This window comes from Microtus oregoni, unplaced genomic scaffold (assembly GCF_018167655.1).
Source record: "Microtus oregoni isolate MIOR12 unplaced genomic scaffold, Mior012 000044F_ref0000062, whole genome shotgun sequence".
NCBI lineage: Eukaryota > Metazoa > Chordata > Mammalia > Rodentia > Cricetidae > Microtus > Microtus oregoni.
Genome location: NW_024543218.1, coordinates 14,178,667 through 14,202,046, shown reverse-complemented (window position 1 = coordinate 14,202,046; position 23,380 = coordinate 14,178,667). Strand labels below are relative to the sequence as shown.

The 23,380-nt window shown below is 37.4% G+C and overlaps 1 protein-coding gene across 1 annotated transcript in view; it reads right to left on the bottom strand.

Annotated features, from left to right (window-relative positions):
• Positions 1 to 23,380, bottom strand: part of LOC121434751 (protein piccolo-like) — a 298,146-nt gene that overhangs the window by 53,461 nt on the left and 221,305 nt on the right. The window contains exons 11-17 of the mRNA XM_041633705.1: positions 20,831 to 20,939; positions 20,245 to 20,312; positions 19,254 to 19,468; positions 15,411 to 15,461; positions 12,286 to 12,410; positions 10,162 to 10,188; positions 1,012 to 1,105 (exon numbers count right to left, since the gene is read on the bottom strand). Of these exons, the coding sequence (XP_041489639.1) occupies positions 1,012 to 1,105; positions 10,162 to 10,188; positions 12,286 to 12,410; positions 15,411 to 15,461; positions 19,254 to 19,468; positions 20,245 to 20,312; positions 20,831 to 20,939 (689 nt within the window). The remainder of the gene's footprint in view (positions 1 to 1,011; positions 1,106 to 10,161; positions 10,189 to 12,285; positions 12,411 to 15,410; positions 15,462 to 19,253; positions 19,469 to 20,244; positions 20,313 to 20,830; positions 20,940 to 23,380) is intronic.

Sequence of the window (23,380 nt, the reverse complement as noted above, 5' to 3'; positions counted from 1 at the left end):
TGTGAAAAAACTGGCCATACTTATTTCCCGTTGTTCTGTCTTTACTCATTTAACAAGAAGCAGACGATACTCTCTAAATATATGAAAGCCTTGAATCCAAAACATTTAGATTTTTCTTTATCCCAATCATTGCCAAAAATGAAGCATTTTTACTTCTGCAGAATTTAACTTACTTTAAAGAACTCAGATTAATATTCACTTATAATTTCATATTCATAACCACCTTTCAGAGAGCAAACCACAACCTCATTTTGAAAGATTGTTTACTGTAGATTATCTTATTTGGATGGCTTTCTTTCTCTTTTTGTTCTTGTTTTGTTTCTTGAGACACGGTTTCTCTGTGTCATCCTGGCTGTTCCGGAACACACTTTGAACTTACAGAGCTCTGCCTGCCTCTACCTCCTGAGTGCTGGCATTAACAGATACTATTCTAGTTTATGGAAGTTATGGAATTAATATTCTTTTCAATTAAAAAACATAACCACTAACAACATTTTGCCTTGAACCACTTATTTTTGGTTTTGATGTCTTACGGAAGTCATCATTACATCTTCTTCACAAAATTTTATATTTTCCTCTTGGGAAATTTCAATTTACCATCAATGAAACCCTACACCATAAATGGGTAGAATAAATAACACGTTTCATGCATTTCATCTTAGTTTTTCTTGGTGTTCCTTCTGAAAACCAAATACCAGCAGTTGAAAACATTTCCTAAAATGTGTAAATCTGATCGAATCTATTGAAAATGTTTCATTTTAAAATATTCTAAGAGCCTTGCTTCCCTAACCCATTTCTTCATGTTTGGGCTACTTTGTTAAATATGAGCCTTTGTTTTCACCTTACCTTTGAGCTTCTCTCACTGATTATCGCGGAATATATTTCTCCTGTTTTCAATGAGTTCCCACTGTGTTTGGAAAACCTTGACAGTGGCCCTGACTTTCCATAGCGTTGTCATCACTACACTTCTGTCAGCCTACATCTGTCATTTATCAGATGATGATTACATACCTGCTCCATGGAAATACTTTTATAAATCACTGTTTGGTTCCATTCGGGATTGAGACTTTTCTGGACATATTTAGTTCTCCTCTTGTACTCAGCACTGAATCGGAAGAGAAAAAGAAGAGGTGTTTTTTTTTTTTTTAAATTTACATTTTACCTTATCTGATGACTTCCTGGCCAAACTGAAGGGCATGTAACATTTGCCAGATCTTTGGCCTCACATCGCTGTATAATCATTGCACCTTGAAACTCAATTTTAAGTTGAACACACAATGGCATCTTGAAAATATATCGGGTGTCTTGATTTTGCTTGCACTACTGAGTATGAGTACGCTTTTAAAGAAATTCCTGTAGGACTTTGGACAATACTTTAGAAATTTTACTTTTTCCTATATGTGGAAGATACTTAAGTTAAGTATATAATAACATTAAGATCTTTTTGGTTCATAAATAATAGCATAGTCTTTAACTTTCTGAGAGTTTGACCTCTAATCCTGTCAGCAAAGCTAAATTGTCTCCCCCACCCTCCTGCCTAAAAGGCAGTGAATGAAGAGAAGGGCATGATGGTGCAATAGTGTGGGTCCAGCATTTGCAGGCACAAACCAGAGCTCAGCTTCCCCGGCTACATAGCTACTTTGGACCCAGTTTGGGCTACATTAGACCCTATTTTCTCTTGTCTTTAAAAAAGAAAGAAAAGGTAAAGCAATCATTACATTTACAGGGAAAAGAAAGGCAAATGGCTCTTACGACAGATGAAATTGCAAGAACTTTCCCAAAGGGACATTTGAAACTCCCTTTAAAGTATGACATTTACCATGGTTATGAAGCAGGTTGAAATGCCTTATGCCACTAAGTTACGTTAAAATGGAAACTAAGTTAAATCTTTCATTCATTGTAAATTGGGCATTTCACTGAATCCCCAATTCTCCCATTGTCTCTAAGCAATTATTAGCTGCTTATGTATTATACATACATTTAACAACTTATATAGAAAACCTATCCAAATTAAACATCATAGCAGATCAACAGCTGGCATGGATTAGTGACCGGAGTTGGAACTAGGCAGCTGCTGTCTGTGTTTAACATTGTTGATCCCACAGGCAAGGCCTTTCCTTACCTTCACCTTTTCCTGGCTTTCCCATCTTAGTTTGTATCTCAGTGATGAAGTAATATTCTATTTCTGTAGGAGTCCTCCGTTTACTAGGAAGTCCTGGTCTTGCCTAGATTTACTAGCTGCCTTTCCTTAAAGCCAGTCAAGACTCCATACCATGACACTCAAGGAGAATAAGATGTAATTATTCTAGGATAAAGCTGTCATGTAATATATAGTGAAATTTGAGCTATGGGTTTTGTGCCTCACCAAACCTCATATGTCACCCATGAGAAACTGATTCTGGGGTCTCTCATTTCTAACCATCCCATTTGAGTGTACAAAAATAAGAACAGGATTTAATGTTTGTCATTCAAGATAAATTACAGACACTTTGGAAGAAATTTTTACACAATGACTTTAACAAACAGAATTCTCATGAAATTATGCTTGTATTTTTATTTCGTCTAACATTTTGTTCCTACCTCATGAAACTTATTATACATACACACCCAGGATATTTCAACTCTACTAATTCTGCTTCAACGCCAGAGAATTTCTCCCACTTGTACAAAAGAAATTTATTCAAAAACATTAACCACAGAATTATGTCTACCAAAGTTAATAAATGAATAAGTATGCGCTCATATAGTCAATCAATGAAATATTAAGCAACAGGATGAATTAAATCAAATTCTTAAAAATGATTTTGTTTAAAGTTTTTGCAGAAAGATAAATATGTCACTGTTAAGTTATTAGGTGAATTTAAAATTGTTAAGTAATTTTCTAAATTACCAGATACATTTGCATATTACTATCACAGGAACACTTAGGCTTTACAAATGCTAAATTCAATTTAGTGGCTATTCTAGGTGGACAAGGGCGTGATTTCTGAAGGCTCCAAATGAATGTATGTTCTACCATGACAACATCTGAAGCAAGTATAGCAAAATGTTGACAAACTGAGAAAACAAGCATTGGAGTATTAGTTAATACTGCTAATAATGTTCAGTAAACTTGAAAGGTTCCAAGTTCAAAACTGTAAAGTTCTTAGCAGAGTATGTCCTTTTATATTGTGCTTGCTGTTTAGTTTTGATGATATCATGGGGACAACTGATGTGAGACTTTCAGGCAAACAGCTGACCTGTGTAGCACTTGGGATTCATAACTGTCCCTCTAGGCAGGGGTACTTAAGCAAGGCACAGACTAACATAGCTTTAAATTTCTGTGTGGCTCAGATATAATTTTCAAGATGGAATCATAGGAACACCACAGTAAAGATAAAATCCAAAATTTGATGGTCATTAGTAATTTTTTTTCATTTTAAAAGAGTGAATTTTCATAATTTTTAAGACAAGCATGAAGCCAATTGCAAACATTTCTTTATTAAAATACAGCTATGTCTTAAGCTGAAATCATCCACAGTGCTGTCATCTTCCAAAAGATTTGTTAATTGAATAAATAATAAAAATTTCACATCCACATTTAGTAGTTCTTGCCGCTTTTACAAATATAAAAATCACTGAATACCAGTACAAATGCAACTGGCCTTACCTTATGATTTTGTGTTTTATTCCTACTTGAAGTATTTTATGAAGTAGCCACATTGAAATAATAACTACGTTAAGTTCTGGCTGCTTCCTGGCAAGAGCTCTAACTACTTACTTGTGTTTACCCACTTAATCTTCAAAGCTTCCTTACAAAACAGGTTCTATTTATTATCTTATTTAATAGGTAAGATTGACTGAAACTTGAACTCTATGTCTTGGGGGAATTAAGAACTGCTAGTAAGGCTACAAGAGTATTAGGTGGGCTGGAGAGATGGCTCAGTGGTTAAGAGCATTGCCTGCTCTTCCAAAGGCCTTGAGTTCAATTCCCAGCAACCACATGGTGGCTCACAACCATCTGTAAAGAGGTCTGGCGCCCTCTTCTGGCCTTCAGGCATACAGACAGAATATTGTATACATAATTAATAAATAAATAAATAAATAAAAAAAAGAGTATTAGGTGGTCGGGTTAGGATTTAAGTTAAAAAAAATCCTTATTCTTAACTCTTAAATATGTTACATGAAATTAACTTAATAAAGCTATTTAAAAGCATCACTCACTCATTTTTTTTTAAACAGGCTTTATTAGATTTGCCTAGAGATATTCTGAATCTAATGCAACTACTGTGTGACAATTAGGGACAAATGATTACAGGCGTTTATCTTTTAACAGAGTCAGATGTAATCTCAAACGGAATAGATTAAATATATCAATAGAGTATCTTCATCTTATTGAATTTGACTCTCCAATTCTGTCCAGACTTAACCCCCTTTCCGCAGTTTTCTTCTTCTTTTTTTTTAAAAAGAAAACCATTTTTATTATCAATGGCTAGTTCTTCTACAGAGCATCTACATAACATCTCTTTCATGTATTAGTAAATTAAAAAATAACAGCAAGCTTAGGCACAAAAGTAGATAGGAGAAACGTAAGAAAGTCTATGTATGAGACTTTATGCCACCTTAAACTTTTATATATTTGAAAAGTAGAGCTCATGAACTAGCAAATATTGTCCTTCTAAAGTCCTGCCAAGTTTAAAGGAAGTGAGTTCCACCTTATTCACAAACACCACACCAGTATCACTTATCTGATATTTACAAAACAAAATCACAAATTTCCAATAGATTAAAATCAGCTCAACACCCATGCAAGTTAGAATGCTAGATGTTTGGTGAGCAAAGACCTTACATCAGTATACATCTATAAAGTCCCAAACTGGTCCTTTTCAAACTGTATCCATTTTGTGCATTAACAATGTGAAGCTCAACCCCATTCCGCTTGGCACATGTATTTGTGATCTTATTTCATACTGAGCACTGAGATTCTGCAAAGCTTCTTTTGGCTTTCACATCTTGTCGCTTTCTTCCCAAACTGAGCAATAGCCAGCCAGCTTCCTCCTCACACTTAATGCCCATGGCTTTCTACATTCCAGAATTCCGTTTTCTCACTCTGGCAGTGGGAGACTTGTTGCCTTCTTTCTTGCCAGAGCCTTTGGCTTCCTTCCTCTTGCTCAGCAAACAGCTGCTGGTTACTTACGCTCGGCACAACTATGCATATCTGTGCCTGGATGTTGGCTTGCAGGGCCTGTTCTGAGCTTTAACAGTTATCTAAAGAGTCATTTGTGTTCCCAACCACAACAGCTCGGCAAGACCGAGGTCAGAAGCCCCAGATTCTTGAACTGAAGCTCTTAAAGCCATTTCTTGTTATTTTTGTTTGCAATCGTATGATTTTGTTGTTGTTCTCGTAATTTCTTTCCCCTTTACAATCTCTGAAAGTGTCCTAGGGGTACCTTGCTGTCTTTCTGCCTCTGAAGGGAGGTGGACGAGGTGTCCATTTAGACGTCAGCTCCTCGTCTTGGTTTTCCAGTTCTCTTCTGTCTCAGCTTGTTCTAGTGTTGAACTTGTATTTGGATCTCAATTGAATGTGTTCTGATTGGTCATTTCCCATCCCTGCTTCTACACCTTGACTTCTCCTTGTCTCTGATTCTGCAATGAGACTTCTTCCTTTTTCATTTCAGTGGACACTTTAATGAGACCTAGATGTTGAGTGGCTTCTGCCTCATGATGACTTACTTATCTTCTGTGTGTTGTTTTTTTCAGATGAATTTAGTTGTTCCCTTATTTATCAGAAGAATGATCTTTACCCTGTGTCCCTCAGACTTGTGTCTTAGAAGATTCATCTTCTTGTCGTTATCCTGAAACAGGGCTTACTATTTAGCTATCTGAGCCTGCAGCACCTTGAGTTCAGCCTCTTTGCCCCTCAGCTTGATCTTTGCTTCTGCTCCAACTGTGTGTTTATATTCACCATTATCTGACTTTCAGTGTCTTTCTGCTGACCTTGTTCTTCATCTTGAATAATGATGTTTTGAGGCTCCAGAAGAAAGCAATGCAACTCAGTGCTCCTTTTTCTTTCTTTGTCTGGGGCTCTTTTCTGGGGCTATCCATCTTGTTCCGGATATCTAATTAACCTTCATTAGTGAAAATATCCTCATGATACAGAGGTATAGCAAAACATATTTTGCCTGTTAGTATTTATGCCCTGAGCTACGGAGCATTGGGATTACAGATGCATCAAACCCAGTCTTCAATTGAATTTTGGTAAGAGGCATGAGATAATTTGGAGTCTTGGCTGCTAAGGTAGTACCTCTGCTTGCCACACCAACAATATAAGCCAATTACTTTGCTACAGACTACTTCACACAATTTTTAAAAACAATTCTATTTTATTACTTGCGAATTCAAATATATATATATATATATATATATATATATTATGTTTTGATCAAATCAGATTACCTCCTCTCTGATTCCTCCTTTACCCACTTTTCCAAAATCTATATGCTTAAAAAAAATACCTCATAGAGTTCGCACAGTGTGGTTTCTATGTGTACGGATGTAGGGCTGTCTGCTGGAGCCTGGGAAGCCTCTCAAGGGCTTCTCCCTTCCTCAGAAGCTGTCTTCTCTTGCCCAGCAGCCGCCACTGCAATAATCTCTCAGTTTGGGGTGAGAACTCATAAACACCAGAGACCCACACTGGGCATATGGCTGGTATAATCTTATGCAGGTCTTGTCACCTTTTCACAGTATTGATGGCTTCATTTTAGAAGCCAAAGCAGTCTTCTACAAGATCTTTTCTTTCCTAGGTTTTCTTCTTTTCTCTCTCATTCCTTCAAATAATAAATCAGTCTATGGGCAGCATACCATAATATATCAGGCTGGTCTTAAACCTGGGATCCTCTTCAAAAATTTTATTATTAATTTTTTTGAATTTCTGAAGTGCATAGCTGGCCTCATAAAGCCATTCTTCTCAAACACTCTTTAGTGCTATCACCCTCTGGTCATCTTGTGCATGATACTATAATTCTGTGTCAAAACTTTGTATAACCGATAAACTACCATAATTGTAAAAGCTATGCCAAAATCTCTGCATTTGTGAGCCAAACATAGGTAACTGAACTGGGAATCTTGAGAGTGATCATATATTCAGTCTGAACGGGAGAAAAGGACTATTCTCCTTTGACTTTCTTGTTCGGGAGGATTGAGTACTATATTATGACAAATAGGTCATGTTTAATTAACTAGTTAATTAATTAGAGATTTATTTAAGATTTATAAATATAGGAAAATATAAAAGTCAGTTAATCAAATGAACATGGAACAAGCACTTCATCTTAAAATATGACTTCATGTCTCCATTTTCCTTTAAATTTTTTTTATTTTTTTATTTATTTTTTCGGTTTATCGAGACAGGGTTTCTCTGTGGTTTTGGAGCCTCTCCTGGAACTAACTCTTGTAGACCAGGCTGGTGTCGAACTCACAGAGATCCGCCTGCCTCTGCCTCCCGAGTGCTGGGATTAAAGGCGTGCGCCACCACCGCCCGGCTTTCCTTTAAATTATTAAGATAAAAGTTAGGTCTGAACATAATATTGCAATATTTTCCCCAAATGACAGCACACACATGCTAACAAGAGTGTTTAAAGAAAATCTGGTGAGTAACTGCATCACCAGTTATGAAAGTTAACATTTGTTACAATCAGAGAAAAATGTCATTAATGAGAAAAACTGTACTTTTCCAGCAGGATGCTGGGAGAAAACTGGGAGATATTTCAGTTACACACATTTTCACTTCCATAGCTATCCCAGTAAATGTATCGAGGCCATAGGCCATGCGCTCTCATTCCTTGGTATTCTCTCCTCTCATTCCCCCCGACCTCAATTCTTGCATAGTATATGGATATATTTAGAAAAAAAATTATAGAAAACTAAATGAAAAGAAATGATAAAACTGGGCCAGTGTGGGGTGTTTAGGGTAATAGAACTTTCGTTGCTTTAATTATTGTTAATTGATTATTTTTTATATGCATGAGTGTTTGGTCTGTGTGCTACCTGTGGGCCCAATGTCCACAAGGCTAGAAGAGGATGTTGTGTTCCCTGCGACTGGACTTAGAGACAGCTGTGAGCTGCTATGTGGGGGCTGGGAATTGAACCCTGGTCCTTTGGGAGAGCAGCCGGTGCTTTGATCTGCTCAGTAAGCTCTCTACCCCTCATTATATTATTTTTATTACATTGTATTTTTTACTGAAGAAAGGTTGTTTGGCTTTGTTGCTATTACTATAAAACTCATTTATATGACCAAGTAGCTATTAATACTCTCTCTCTCTCTCTCTTATTTAACTGTCCTTGGCTACTAGAAATTTATTACACATAGTATCAAAAGTAATAACAGCAATTGCCACTTACTGAAGATTATTATTATTATTATTATTATTATTATTATTATTATTATTATTATTTTTGATTTTCGAGACAGGGTTTCTCCGTAGCTTTTGGTTCCTGTCCTGGAACTAGCTCTTGTAGACCAGGCTGGCCTCGAACTCACAGAGATCCTCCTGCCTCTGCCTCCCGAGTACTGGGATTAAAGGCGTGCGCTACCACCGCCCGGCTTTACTGAAGATTATTATGTGTCATACATGATACTCCCCACTTTTGGTTTATCACTAGGCATTTCACACACATGCATACACACACACACACACACACACACACACACACACACACACAATACACACACACCCATGAAGGAAGTTATTATTTCTAGTTACAGAAGAAAGCACAATCGTGACTTCTCATGTGACATCTCATGGCTTCTAAGTGACAATGCTGACATTCAAAGCCAGGTTCCTAAGGTCTCCATTCAAAGGCTTCCATGCCTTGGCATTTTCCTCTCACACTGATAGCTCCCAAAGGTATGGCGAAAATGAAATCAGGATGAGAGCTTGGCTTCTTAACTTCCAAACGATAGTCAAAGTATTCCAGGCTCATCCAATCGTTACAAAGGGCTCCCCCAAAAATGCTCTCCTATACATTAAATGCAGGAAATCACCACCCTGACAATGTTCCTGAGTTTCCTTAGATAAATGCAGGGAGTTTGTGAATGTGGGGGCTGCTTTATGAGATCTAAACTGACACCATCCATATCTTTGAAACAGAACTGATTCTACATATCAGCCAAGGAAACTCAGGTTGTACCCACAGTCAGAGAACTAGCCACCATAAGAGAGCCACCACAGTGTGTCTGTTCACTGGTTGCTAATGATGTGACTTTAAGGAATGAAATTTCTGGGTACTGCTAAGGCTACGATAATAGATCCTAGCATTGAAGATAAATATTTACAACTTTAAGACTCAGAAACAATCTCTCTTGGGTCACAGCTTTCCACGATTAATAAAAATGTCATATTTGAATAACGTAGACAAGCAAATGTTGCAAAATTAATAATATGACTGAGGCTAAAATCCTCATTATCCTATTAGTACAGATGGTACATGAGTCTCTTTAATTAAATCACACAATTAATTTATAATGCAGTGGGCGAGGTGCAACAAAACATCCTTTGGGTTATGTCTTGAGAGGGAGTCTTGGTTGGTAAGATGCAGCCTGTTACAAAGCAGAGAAAATCCCTACGACTAAAACCAAAGAGGAGTGTTCATGTGGTTCCTCATCATTATAGTACGGTGATTTTTTTTTTACTTCTAATGATTTTATGATACAGAAAACATAAATCATGGAAACGTTTCAATATCAAGTGAGGGAAAAACAAATCTGACACTTATTATATTTAAAATGAGATACACACATTAGTCTAGTCCATAAATTCACTTCAAAAATCACTTGCAATATCTTCATTTGCACTAGGAGATCAGGAGTCTCCTAGTCATGATTATCACATAAGCAGCTAAATGAAATTCATTACTGAGAATACAAGTGGAAATTGTAGTTATATTCGATTTTAGTGTAAAATTTTCCTTATCGTTCATTTCTGTTTTCACTAAGGTCTAATTTTCTATGTCCTGTTGCACACTGGTCAGAAGGCCTGTTTGTTGTAGGCCTAATTCAACAGAATTCACTGGGAGAAAACTAATAGCTACGGCCCAAGTAGACATATTGGCAGAGGTATTAAACACAGAGTTACAACTCTAGGCACGACAGAATAGTTGACGCTGAAGGAGAATCAACTCTACCTTGCGTTCTGGACAACCATGACTTGACTGCATTGATTCCAGAAGCCAGAGGAAAGGGTACAACAGGAAAGAGTGAAAGACAGGGAGAAAAAAAGTTAGGAGCAGAAATAGACAGGAAATATGAGAACAGCAATCAGATGCAATGCACAGCCTGAAACCGGCTTAAGGAGGAGATAATCTTAGCGCCACCGTGATACAGCGCTCACAGTACAGTGAATCCCCATCACTCGGCAACTCAGTAATTAGTGATACCGCTATGACAGGCTAGGAACATGCTAGCCACCTCGGAGCTGAATCCACTGTAGGATAGCTAGCTGGATAAACTCTGAGAGGGTAATACTATTAGATGTACTTTTTTTTTGGTCCATTTTCCTCTTCTTTTTTATCCTTTCAGCTAAGCATTATGGAACTGGCTGAAACCTTCATGCTACCTGTCTATCTGTTCTGCTTATTCAACTTTGCCACCTTCTTCCAGAGTAACAGCATGCATACATATAAGTATTCTTGTGCAGCATCGACGATGACACCGAGGACCACTGATGAGGAAGATGGAAAATGAAGGACAGTACTTTTTATCTTAATCCATTTAAAAATACTTAGAGACAAATTCCTAAGAGTAATTTTCCGTAACTTCCTAATTTCTTTAAAGAACACAAACGTTCTCATGGCCAAAACCAAAATAAAGTTTTTATTGTTTGTTTTTTATTTTTGTCATGTCCTTCTTAAAGGATGTGGCCAATTCGTAAATACAAATATGCAAACTTGCTATTTAGTTAAAATAAAAGATTCTCTTCTTGGGACTATTTTATTGATTTCTAATAAAAATTCCTGAGAATTTCAAAAATCTTTAAGAAAATAAAATTATATCAAGTGTACCAACAATTGTATCTTTCTAAAAGGAATTGTTTGGGGAGGGGTATGGGATTAGAGCAGGGACACTGATCCTCCCTGCACTATCTGACTGGTTTCCACTGGCAAATAAAAATTATGATTGTGCTCTCATTGAAAAGGAAACAGACTATCTCATACATGGGAGTCTGCCTGTGGTGACTTAGTAAGTAGATAGCAGGACATACACGACTCTAATGTGGCCACTTTTCAGACACGCCAGTGATGATCAGCACACACATTTGCATGTTTTGGCTGCTTTTAAGTCTGTTGAGGCTTTGCAGCACAATGCAGTTCTGTGAAATGTTCGCTATGTACTTAAAAGCATTCATTGCTGATGGGTAGAGTATTCTATAAACACCAGTGGGGTCCTCAAGCCAACTAAAATATTATAAAATATATAGAAGAAAGTAATACTGTCATTAAGACAAAAAGGCAACCTACTGAATGGGAGAAGATTCTCACCAACCCCGTATCAGAAAAAGGTCTGATCTCCAAAATATATAAAGAACTCAAGAAACTAGACATTAAAACTCAAATTAACCCAATAAAAAAACTGAACAGAGAATGCTCAACAGAAGAAGTTCAAATGGCCAAAAGACACTTAAGGTCATGCTCAACCTCCTTAGCGGATCAGGGAAATGCAAATCAAAACAACTTTGACATACCATCTTACACCTGTCAGAATGGCTAAAATAAAAAACACCAGTGATAGCCTATGCTGGAGAGGTTGTGGAGTAAGGGGAATATTTGTTACTATTTTTAAAACATTGATTTGGAAATGTGTCTATAAATAGGGATTCATGAAAAGTCACTTAGTGGACATCAAGCATATCAGATATAAATACATACACTGTAAAAAGAAAGTAAACGAAGTTTGATTTTTCATGTGGATTTAGGGATGTAAGTTAGCTCTTTAAACCTGCCACAATTTTTTTTTAAATGCTTTTAGAATAATCTGGGCACATAGCACAAGTGTGGTTCCCACAATCAAAGCGTTGCTCGCTCCCAGAGAGACTGGCGTTATTATGACCACGGCTCTCTCAGAAAACCCTGTCTCGAAAAAAATTTTTTTTAATTCAACTGGATCTCCTTATTAGAAATAAATACAATGGCTAAAGCAAACTAAAGCCAGGGTAGGAAGGACTATCCAGCTTAGGCCTGGAAACGAACGGGAGATGCTCTGTGGACTGTTTACTACCGGCGATACCTGAATAACGATGTCTTGTTACTTACCCTCGCCCCGGAAGTAGGTACACCTTAACAAAAGGGTCAGAGTAGCCATTGTTGTCTCTAGGGACAAGATTTCTTGCTTGAAGAATATGTATTATGAGGTTTCCAAGGTCATAGTTGATTTGAAGCTTCAGGGTGTAGAAAGGATTCCGTGAAAAAACAAACAAACACGTGAAGCAGCATCACTTCATACTTCTTTGGCTCGTCCAACACTTTATAAGAAGTTACCCACTTCATCTCAGTTCTACTGGAAACTAAACAGTTAATGTCCAGTTTAACTGAATGCTCATAGGCACGTCTGGATTTCTGATAAACGTATTGCTACTGGACTCTGCACAAGTTAGAATCCTGGCCTAGTTAGAGTTCATTTAACAGGACACTAATACAGTAAATATTTATTATATTTTCATAATGAAAATTTATTCATAGCAAACGAATACATCCCACAATTACTAGGACTTTGAAAATTAAATAACTTGTAAATGTATTATAGAATAGCATTAATATTTCATAACTGAACAGTGAGAAGAAAGGCTATGTGGAGAGGATTCTATCAGGATTGAGACATTAAAATTTAAAAAAAGAATAGATTTCATTTTTTTCTTAATTTCTCCAAGTTTAAAACTGTAGTTTATCTTTCTGAACCACTTCTTATAAAGCAAGAGTCTGGGGGATATTGACTTTACCCTTGGGCTTGAAAAGCTGAGGAGGAATAATGAATCCTAGCTCTAAGATGCTGATGAGATGCTCACATTGCTACCAAAGAACAAGAGTTACTGTTCAGATAGATATTTGAGAAACTGTCATAATCTGAAATGATTACGATTAATAATTTTCTCTTTGACCATTGTAGGATGCCTTTGTTATATTTAGATTAAGTCTTGATTTCTTTTAAGTTTTCCAAGAACTTTGAAATGAAAAGAACTTTATTTCAAAGTGGGAACTTACATGTAAAAATACTAACTTTTTAAAAATCATAAAAAGACAGTGTTTTCACTGTGATGGGGTTACTAAAATGGGTCAAAGCTTTGCTTAAAATTTCAGCATTAATATACATCATCATTTTGGCATAATTTTAATCTGATTCCACAGAGAAAAGCCCAGGTATCTCCGACAACAATGACCAATGTGTGAATAACAAGGCAATCTGTCCTAAGGGAAAAGCAAAGACAGGGATTGGATGGAACTGTGTGCTGACAGGACACAGAAGCAGAAAGGGAGACACATTTAGCTTGCTCTGGAGTTCAAGTTTCAAGTGACATTGCTCTTAATCTATTTCTCCCTGACATGGAAACCTTCAGGTCACCTTGAGGGACTGGTTATCACAACGTTCCCTCTTCATTCCCAGAAACCCTCAAGGAGGTCTGGGGTCAGACCAGTCTGCGCATGCGCCATCCTCACACACACGGGCTCCAGGCCCGCACCTTTATGATTATGGCTCTATGTGCGCCATGGGGATAAGGCTTTGCCACACGAGGGGAAATGACCGAAATACCAGCCTTCAGGATATTCTAACTCATTGGTTCTCAATCACTCAATTTCCCTTTTGGCAAATAATCTCTATCTTCAAATACATACATACATATATATATATATATACATATATATATAATGATTCATAACAGTAGCAAATTTACAGTTATGAAGTAGCAACAAAAATAATTTTATGGTTGGGGTCACCACAACATGAGGGACTGTATGAAAGTGTAACATTATTAGGAAGGTTGAGAACTACTGTAAACTGCTAAGAGGCATTGTGCCAGGTAAGGCTCAATTTCAGAATTATGTCTTACTGCTGAAGGATTGGACGAAGGCGAAAAAACAAGGGAACATCAAACACAGCAGAAACAGCAAACATCAGTCAAAAGGCATGAAGTTAAGAAACGTAGGTGAAAACTAGTAATCAAAAGTTGAAACATTTCCTGTGTTGCTTGTGGGATGGCAGAAGGCAGGTTTGGTGAAAACATTGGCAGCCAGCATAGGGAGAGCAAGATCAGGAATGTACAACAAGCCAGGCCCAGTGCCACTGGCTCTGTCTGTGAGGCATCCTGGGACAAAGTCCCTCTGCGTTTTCACTGCTTCCCTTTAGCTTTTTCCTGTGTGTGCGCTCACTTCCCAGTCTTCGTACCCTTGCCCTTGTAATACTTTCTGTAGGCTGCTGATACATGGCTTTTTATTATACTTCCCCCATCACTCTGCCGCATACTCTAAACCATGGAATGCTGGCCTATGTTAGGTGAGGGATAATTTACCTTTCTGGATGTATCAGCATCTCAGAGCTGATTCCATCATAGCTCGACTCTCAATGCAACCGCTTTCTGTGTGATGCTGTTTCCAGTAACACATTTTCCCCTTCTCTATGCTTCTTGAAACATTAGCTCATATCTCTGCTACTCTGTGAAGTCCTTTGTCAGAATTTCCTTCACAGTGCGTTGGAGACACACTTGCTCTTCCTTACCGGGACCATGCTGGCCTCTGATAGCTAATTCCTACTGTGTTAATTTCTATATGACATTTCTCATCTACCTAGAATTAATTTTTGATATTTCCTAAAACCAAGTTTGAAAAACATTCACTGCGACTCACAGTAATATATAAGCAGTGACAATATCATACAAATATAAAACTATATGCAGTAGTAAAGTAACAATATTTTGTACATTTTATGGCACTTACCTTATGAATTGCAAAGTTATTGGGAACTACAAAATGAAAAATGCTTTCCTATGATAATTGTTTATCAATTAGTTAGAAAACAATAATTTAGCAAAAGTTATTGCTTGATTCATGAAGTTTGAAGACGGGCTCACAGGTTTTTTGGAAGGAGAAGTTGTTTGTGAAATGCTGGAACTCAGTAGCTGCTGACTGAGGATTTTACAGTCTGGAATTTCAAAACCACGACTAGTTTCCACACACACACACACACACACACACACACACTCACACACACACATACACACATACACATTCACTCACACACACACACACATACACACACACACACACACACGTTATGCGGTAGCATTATATAAAAAGTGTAAGACCCAAACAGACTGTTAGAAATTCAAAGAGAAAAATAGTAAAAACAGAAAAGATAACAGAACAATGATATTAAAAGTTTGTCATACCTGAATTTCTCCTGTAATTGGATGAGAGGCAACCTTTGCTGCATCAGTAGGCTGAAATATAAAGACCACATATTACATTAAAAAATATTCTTAGGTGCCTTCATTTTAACTATTTTTTTTAAATTAACTTCAATTGGTTGTAGCACACTGACTACAACATACATTTTATCCATTTGGTTGCTTCAGAATTAGAGCATCTACTTAAAATTCTCATACTTGTTTAAGGATGCATAAACCTGATTTTCATTTTGGAAAACCTGTATCGAAGCCATGGTTTTATATCAGCAGTATTTTCAATTCCTTACAAAAATGAATACTTTTTGTTTAAAACATGTTGCTTACGTATTTCGTATTTCGAGGTTTTAAAGAGCTACTTAGTAATGAAGCCGTGTTTACTTAAGACTTCCCAGGAGCACGGAAGCTGCAGTGAAAGCCATCCTTGCGCCTCTTCTAGCTCACTGAACAGTGAAGCACCCCAAAAAACACTTTCCTACAGACAGGAAATTTAATCTTGAATTAAAATGTATCTTTTCGGAAAAGTTTTCATTGCCCTCCAAACTCCTTAGGCAAATGGAGCTTTCAAAGTAGTTCGGAAAGTAATCTAGGGGTCAGATGTGGCGGCATACACTTTTAATCTCAGCGCTCAGGAGGTATAGGTTCGTGGACCACTGTGAATTCAAGGCCATACTGAGCTAGCAAAAGCAAAGTAATAAATTAAAACAGTTGATATATTTGCTTGTGGATTTTTATTGCTAAATCAAGGATATTGAAATTCTGTTGCACTTCATATATGCATCATGTAAAATTACTAGCTAATATTCTAATAAAGTATATCCTTTCCAGATTAGCTCTTGAATAGTTTTTTTTGCTTGATATTGAATAGTTTTAAAATATATAATTATGTGTATCATTATATATGTTTAAAACTTATTAAAATAATTTCAATTTATATTTTATATACATTATTCAAAAGCAATCATCCAAAATTTTGATAATGTTTCAGCGATTAGTTACACACAATCACTTTAAATATGGAGGAATGCTCAACAGTGGCCTGAGGAAGAACTTTTGTCTGTGAAGTTAACAGACAGTGAAAGCTACAATTGACAAATGGAATTATGGTGAACTTACAAGCTTCTCCCTAGCTAAGGAAACAAACAATATGTACAGACACATGCCTCAGAACAGAGACCATCTGTAAAATAAGTCTGACAATTAATTTCCTCAATATGCAAGGAACTTCAAAAACTCAATATTACAAACCAAATAACTATAAAAAAGATGAATAGGTAGTAAGTAGGTCTATTCTTTAAGGTAAACTTTTACATTTTCACTTAAAAACACACACCACACACATCACACACACTGCACACACACCACACCCACATACTCCACACACACACCACACACACCACACATACTCCATACACACATACCACACATACAACACACATACCACATGCACACCACACACACACACACACACACACACACACACACTGCATATATGTCCAAAATTATCAGATATGATTTGTGTCACTGCCAACAGTTAAATAATATCTGTACAAGAACTAGCCAATTGAGTATATGTATGTATGAGTCACAAAAGTAGTTAAAAATTTCTAATAACTGCACTAAAATAAACAAGAAATATTATAAAAATATTTATATTCATCCTAAATATTGTCACTTTACCACGTTAGCAAAATTCAGTGTGTTGAGATATTTCAGTCTTTTTTTTCCACACAAAGTCACGGAATTTGGCCCACAATTCACACAGATGTCAGCTGAAACCAGTTGCATGTGGTTAGTAGTTACTCCTTGGACAATGGGACGCTGGAACCATATATTTCAGTCAAATATAAACCTACACAGACCCAATTATTGGCAAAGGGAAGAATGGCTACACGAAACACCAGCTGCCAATACCACTGTCCAAATGCTATCCTGCTTGAAGAGTTTTCATCTTCTAAATCATGGTCGCCAAAGCTAACGTGTAACAGTAAGGCAAATTTGTAACTGCGCACCCCGAAGGAGAACAGAGGTTCACAGGTGATCACTGACATTTTGAATCATAAACATCTTTGCTACTGTTCTGTGCAAGTCACTCAACTATAATATGTGGTCGGGGGAACAAAAATAGTTAAGTTTTATGGTGCATGTAGCCAGCATAGGAAAGTAAGCCAAGAACCTGACACCTGCAGTCAATTTGTAAATTGTCTTCAGAGACACAAAGAGCACTTTTAGAAGGCAGAAGGTAAGACAGCAGGCAGGTTGGGAGGCTAGGAGGCAGGGAGGAAGAGACTGGGGGAGGAAGGAGAGAAGAAGGAAACAAGAAATGACAACAGGAGGAAAAAGAATGAGGAAAGAAAGATTTTTAATATCAGAGAAAGTCCAAGCCGTGATGACTTCACGGAGGAAATGTGGTACTCAGTATTGATTCCTCTTGCCCACCATCAACTCCTCATTGCCTACAGACTGTAGTGGAAAGCTCAGCCCAGCCCTTCATGCCTTTCAACGTGCAACCATCTGCTTCTATACGCTATCATCCCTGAAGTACCTACGAACATCCATCCTCTAGACGTGGGAGTTTCTGTCCAACACTCTTCACGCTGTGCTCTCTTTGGAGTGTTGCCCCCTTTCTTCCTTTTACCTAAACTGGTTCTTAAGCACCACGGAGATGTCCTCCCTACTTATGCTCACTGAACTTGGCTGAGCATTTCTTCATCTGTAACTGCATCAGCAGTTCTCAGACTTTAAGAGCACTGCACACAGCTGGAGAAATGACAAGACCTAGGCTCCCGAGATTCAGGCGCGGTTTTTGAAATAGTCAAGGCTGTGCAAAAAAAAAAAAAAATGCAGTTCTAACACATTCTCTCATTCTAAGACATATGGTGCTGTGCCAATCTGCTGAAAATGGGTACAATTTAGGACCACGGGTCTACTTGGAATGAGAGAGAGGGGGTTTTTCCATCCCGCTTTGCAGTCTGGTAGAGCATGACTCCTGAAACTGAACAGTCATGGGCAAATGACCGGAGCAAAAAGCAGAGCTGAAACCTTCGTCAACACAGTTCTGATCACAAGCATATCAGAGCAGATATAATAACACTATGCCTAGTATAATTTTAAAGAAAAGAAACCTATGTTTTTCATGAATAGGATAGGGCCCAATGAGAGATGGCACAGTGGACGCCACGTCAGAGAAGTCACATTGTACTGTCCCCTGCTTTTTCTAGGCAGAAGGGTCAGTGCACTGTCCACAGCAACTTTAAAGAAAAACTTTGTTTTTTATTTGTTTGTCTCAAATAAAGACAAGCACATGAAGAACAACCCATACGGTGGAAATGAATAAAATTTAGAAGGGTGATCATATGTCACTGCCCTTCCTTCCTTCCTTCCTTCCTTCCTTCCTTCCTTCCTCCCTCCCTCCCTCCCTCCCTCCCTCCTTTCCTTCCTTTCTTCCTTCCTTTCTCCTAAATTATTTCTATCCCTTTGCATTTTGTACTGAGAGAGATCTAGCAGGATATGTATCTTTTGTTTTCAAGCAGTCATAAAGCTAATGTTCTACCTAGAAGGAAACTTAGATTTCTGGAACAATGTCCTCCGATGCACATCAAGATTATGAAGTACCACATTGTTCAAAGTTGTCTTTCTTAAAAACTGAAATATCTAAAGAGATGTGATTTTCTATAGGGACCAGTTAAGCAGTCAGAAGTGGAAAATATTTGTTTCAATAGATCCTCAGGACTTTTCAGAATGTCAATCACTTCACCTCCCAGCTACCTCCTGTCCAGAATAAACGACCAGAATTGGCCCCTTGCAGTGACATGGGGCCCACCTCACCTTGCTGCTACCGTGCTTCTTCTTGCTCACGGAGGGTGACCCTGGCTGCCCAGGGCTGGGAACAGAGCTGGATCCTGCTGACGTGGGACCTGAATGAGCATGAGACCCTTTCTCCACGACTGACGACATGACCAGTGGGGACTGCTGGAGCGAGACCTTCTGCAGCTCCGCCGCCAACTGCTTGGGATCAACCCCTGGGGACTTTGCCTTGTCCACTAAGAGAAAACAAAGGCGTTACGTCTTGGGTCTAAATGTCAGATGCACTGTGATGCTTGTTTGAGTTCTAGGTGATGGATGTCTAAGCACTATTTAAAGATTAAGTTAAAATTTTAAAACTAAATGTACTCAATGAAAGTTTTATGTATCTATTTTTAGGGAAATCGAGACAGCCCAGATAGGAGTGTTATAATGATGAATTACAGGGGATCTGAAGTCCTATTAAGTCTTCAGAAAAATACTTTGAATGTTTTATTGAGTGAACTCTGGGAATAACAAAATACCTACTTTATCTCCCAAGAACTTGCTTGGATGAACACATATTTTTTTCTTTTCTAAGTCTTTCATATTCTTTATAGAAGAAATTTCACAAAGTATATATTTTGAACTGGCTTGTTTATTTCAGTAACTAAGAGTTCCTAGTATCATTATAATAACAATAGCAAAAGGCCAAGTTGTGCTTCAAAAAATAAATAGTAACTGAAAACTATATGATTAAAAATAGCTCCGTGGATTGCCTTCACAAGATGAATTCATATTTTAAGAATTTAAAACATGAACTCAAGCACATATTTAATATAGTTTTCTCGCTTACTCTAACAGCTAAAGATGCATGTTTCCCCAGAATGCTAATATTGTAGCTAAAACACTTTTGGTGTCGTTCATGATCATATTCTTGTATATAAGTTTATAATTTTCTCTGTATCTATGTCAAAACAAACTACATCTGTATCGGCCTCTTCACCCATAGTTGAAATCAGACTCTGGCACCTACCAGCTTTCGGTGGCTCGTGCAGTTCCAGGTGCTGGGGGTTTTCTGAATCGGACAACATATTGAGGTCCCTAAAAATGAAGACAGGTCATTAAGAAAGATATTGAGGAAGATTGCAACCGAAGGTCCCTTTCCCCACCTGTCTTGATTTCCTTTCCAGAAGGTCAATGAGAAGTGGTTCATGGTACAAAGCAGCTCCCGGGCATGCGCACCCTGCTCGCCCAGTCCATATTAGCAATGTCATTAAAAGTCAAAGCTGATAAGAATGATCATTTAAGGTGAAATCTTTATGGATTAAGCGCAAGTCACTTCAAAATATTACACACGTTGGGTTCCGGCCTTTTTTCAAGTGGAACATATTTTAATAAAAGCACGGAAGGGAGAGCTGTGACACCTTAGAGGTAGCTGTTGGATTCTGGCTACATCCTAACCTTTGATTCAGAGCACAAGAAGGCCATCGACTTTGAATTCGCTTTATTTTCTCATTCTGAAACACCTGCTGAGGGGCAAAGGTTCCACCTTAACAATTTAAATCAAAAGAGACATGGCGAGCCAAAAAATGGAAACAGAAAGATGGGGAAAAACTCACAGTCTTACACATATTTCTGCTTCCCCACTTTGTTGATTAATGATGCTCTGTACTTCCTCGTATGTCTTAGAGGTTAAGGGAATCCCGTTCCATTCCAAAACCTGCATGCCTAGAAAGACAAATTTGAGTATGAAATCAAACATGTGTGTTATCTGTAATCTTAGCTCACAGGGCACAAAAGATTTTCTGTGCTTTTCAAAGCCAAATCAGCACACATTTCAGAGAACACGGACACAATGTTCTCCAGAGCATCATGTAGTTGGACACAAACTTACCTGAATGTATAATACATGTTTAAGACAACATGCAAAGTTTGCCTTTAAAAAAAAACCTATTAATTCTTACCAAACACATGCATTCTGTTCACAATTCCGTAAAGAAAATCATATTGAATAAACAAACAGGTAATTGCAACCATTAGCATTAGATTCCTTTTATGGAAAGGAGTGGTAAAAAAAAAAGTCATCAGGATTTCCTGCTGCAGCTCTGCTCTGGTACTTTGTGTCTATTTCAAGGCAGGCAGACGTTTCTGAACAGAACAGCAACAGCGTCCTAGGAAGGTCAGCTTTGTGGGACTGTGACCTGTGCGGTTAGTACAGGTTCTGTGTTCAGAAAGGCTATGTGCTCTGCTGTCATCTTGAAAAATCTGCTTTTTTCATTTTTTTCACTGAATCTAATAAATTATGTATTCTTCCTGCCTGGTCAAGGCATTTCATTTATGCTATCTATCTAAAAAGACAATTTTACGCAAAATAATAATATATTTAATATTTAAACATTTATACCCAGAGTTTTTGGTTCATTTTGTGAGTTGTCAAAAATAACCTAAAAGTGCATGTTTGACCTCATTCACATGGCCATAAGATATAGCTATATGAGATGGATACACATGGCTGAAAATAATCCAACAGGGTACCCAAATATTTGTGAATGCTATCAGCTTCCTTCTAGAGAAAATATCTGTATGCCATTATATAGTAAATTAAAAACAATAATTTCTGAACAGCTTTAATTATACTTCACACTCTGTAATTCCCTATTGCTCACTTCAGCGCTGGCTCAATGGGAAAATGCAAATATGATATGGTTGTGTCTTTAATTTTCATTATATAGCATACATCGGAAGGCATGTTACAAGTTGCAATTAAGTGAAGGAAATGCCTTTAGACTAGAATTGAGTAACAGAAAAATCCATCCAAAGGCTCACAGTTAACACAGAGAAAGACTTTTCTACAACTTACTCCAAGAAAACTTTATCTTCAGAGGAGTCTTAGGTTTATTTCAACAATCCCAGCTGTTGTATACAGAAAATAAGAACATTATAAAAAGATGTTGGCTCTAAGGATAACTCAGTGCAGAGAAAGCAGAAAGTAAAAACATCTTTAAAGCTAGGAGGAAAAACCTACATTTATTCTGAATTGAAAAATTAATGCCATAATAATCTAGATATTATCCCCTCATATTTCTACAGAATCATATTCTGTGAAAATAAGCCCAGGTCTATTTTTTCTATTGTGTTTACCTTCTCAGGTTTTTACATCATGGAACAAAAGGGAACACGGAGAAAACTTAATTATCTAGTGAAATAAAGAACGTGTCTAATCATAATGAAGGAAAACACATTTTATATCGTCAGTAACATTTCCGACCATATTATTGCCACAGCATGCATGTGGTGCTTTTAACTCCAAGCTCGGATCTGCCCCAGGGCAGACACCAGCATTTCTTTTCCACTCATCCTTTCATGCTAGTCAGTGCAGCGGCAAAAGCTAAAAATATTCTCCCAGGTCTTTTGTCCTGGTTTGGTGCCCATGCTGATATACAAGAAAAAGCATCACTACTTTCAACATAGTTTATACTTCCCACTTCAACGCCTCTCAGTTCCTGAAGAAGAATGGAATACAACCTCTACTCATTTCATAAAGCATATTTAGAATTATGAGTTAAATATTACGTGATTTCAAGCCAATGTATTTGATTCATCACAAGAACAAATGAAGGCTAATAACTGTAGAATCATCCCAGTAGATACATAAAGGACACTTGAAAGTATTTTAAGACTTTACAACATGAAGAATAAAGTTGATTTAGAAGAAATATGTATCATCACAGTTTAATACATTTCTAATAAGCCAATGGTTAGTGTTATAATGAGTGAGAAAGACTGAGCAAGTCTCTCCATGATCTGGAATAGAACAAGCATGACCATGCCCATTAGTTACTGAGCATAGGTCTTTAAATGCTACTTAGTCAGTCATGCAACACAAAGACAGGACAGGCACTGGGGCTAGGGGATAGCGGCCAAATTCTCACTGCTTGCACACACAATCTTACAACCAGAGAACCACAAATACATTATCAAATAACCATTTAGCAAGTTGCAATATACAAGGTCAACACATAAAAACTGTATTAACTAAAACATAAATCAAGAAAGCACTCTTTTATAATGTGACAAAATTTAAAAAACAAAGCAGCCAGGAATAACTTTATTCAACTATGTGAAATATCTTTAGAATAAAAATATATAAAGCGGTTATGAAAGGCATT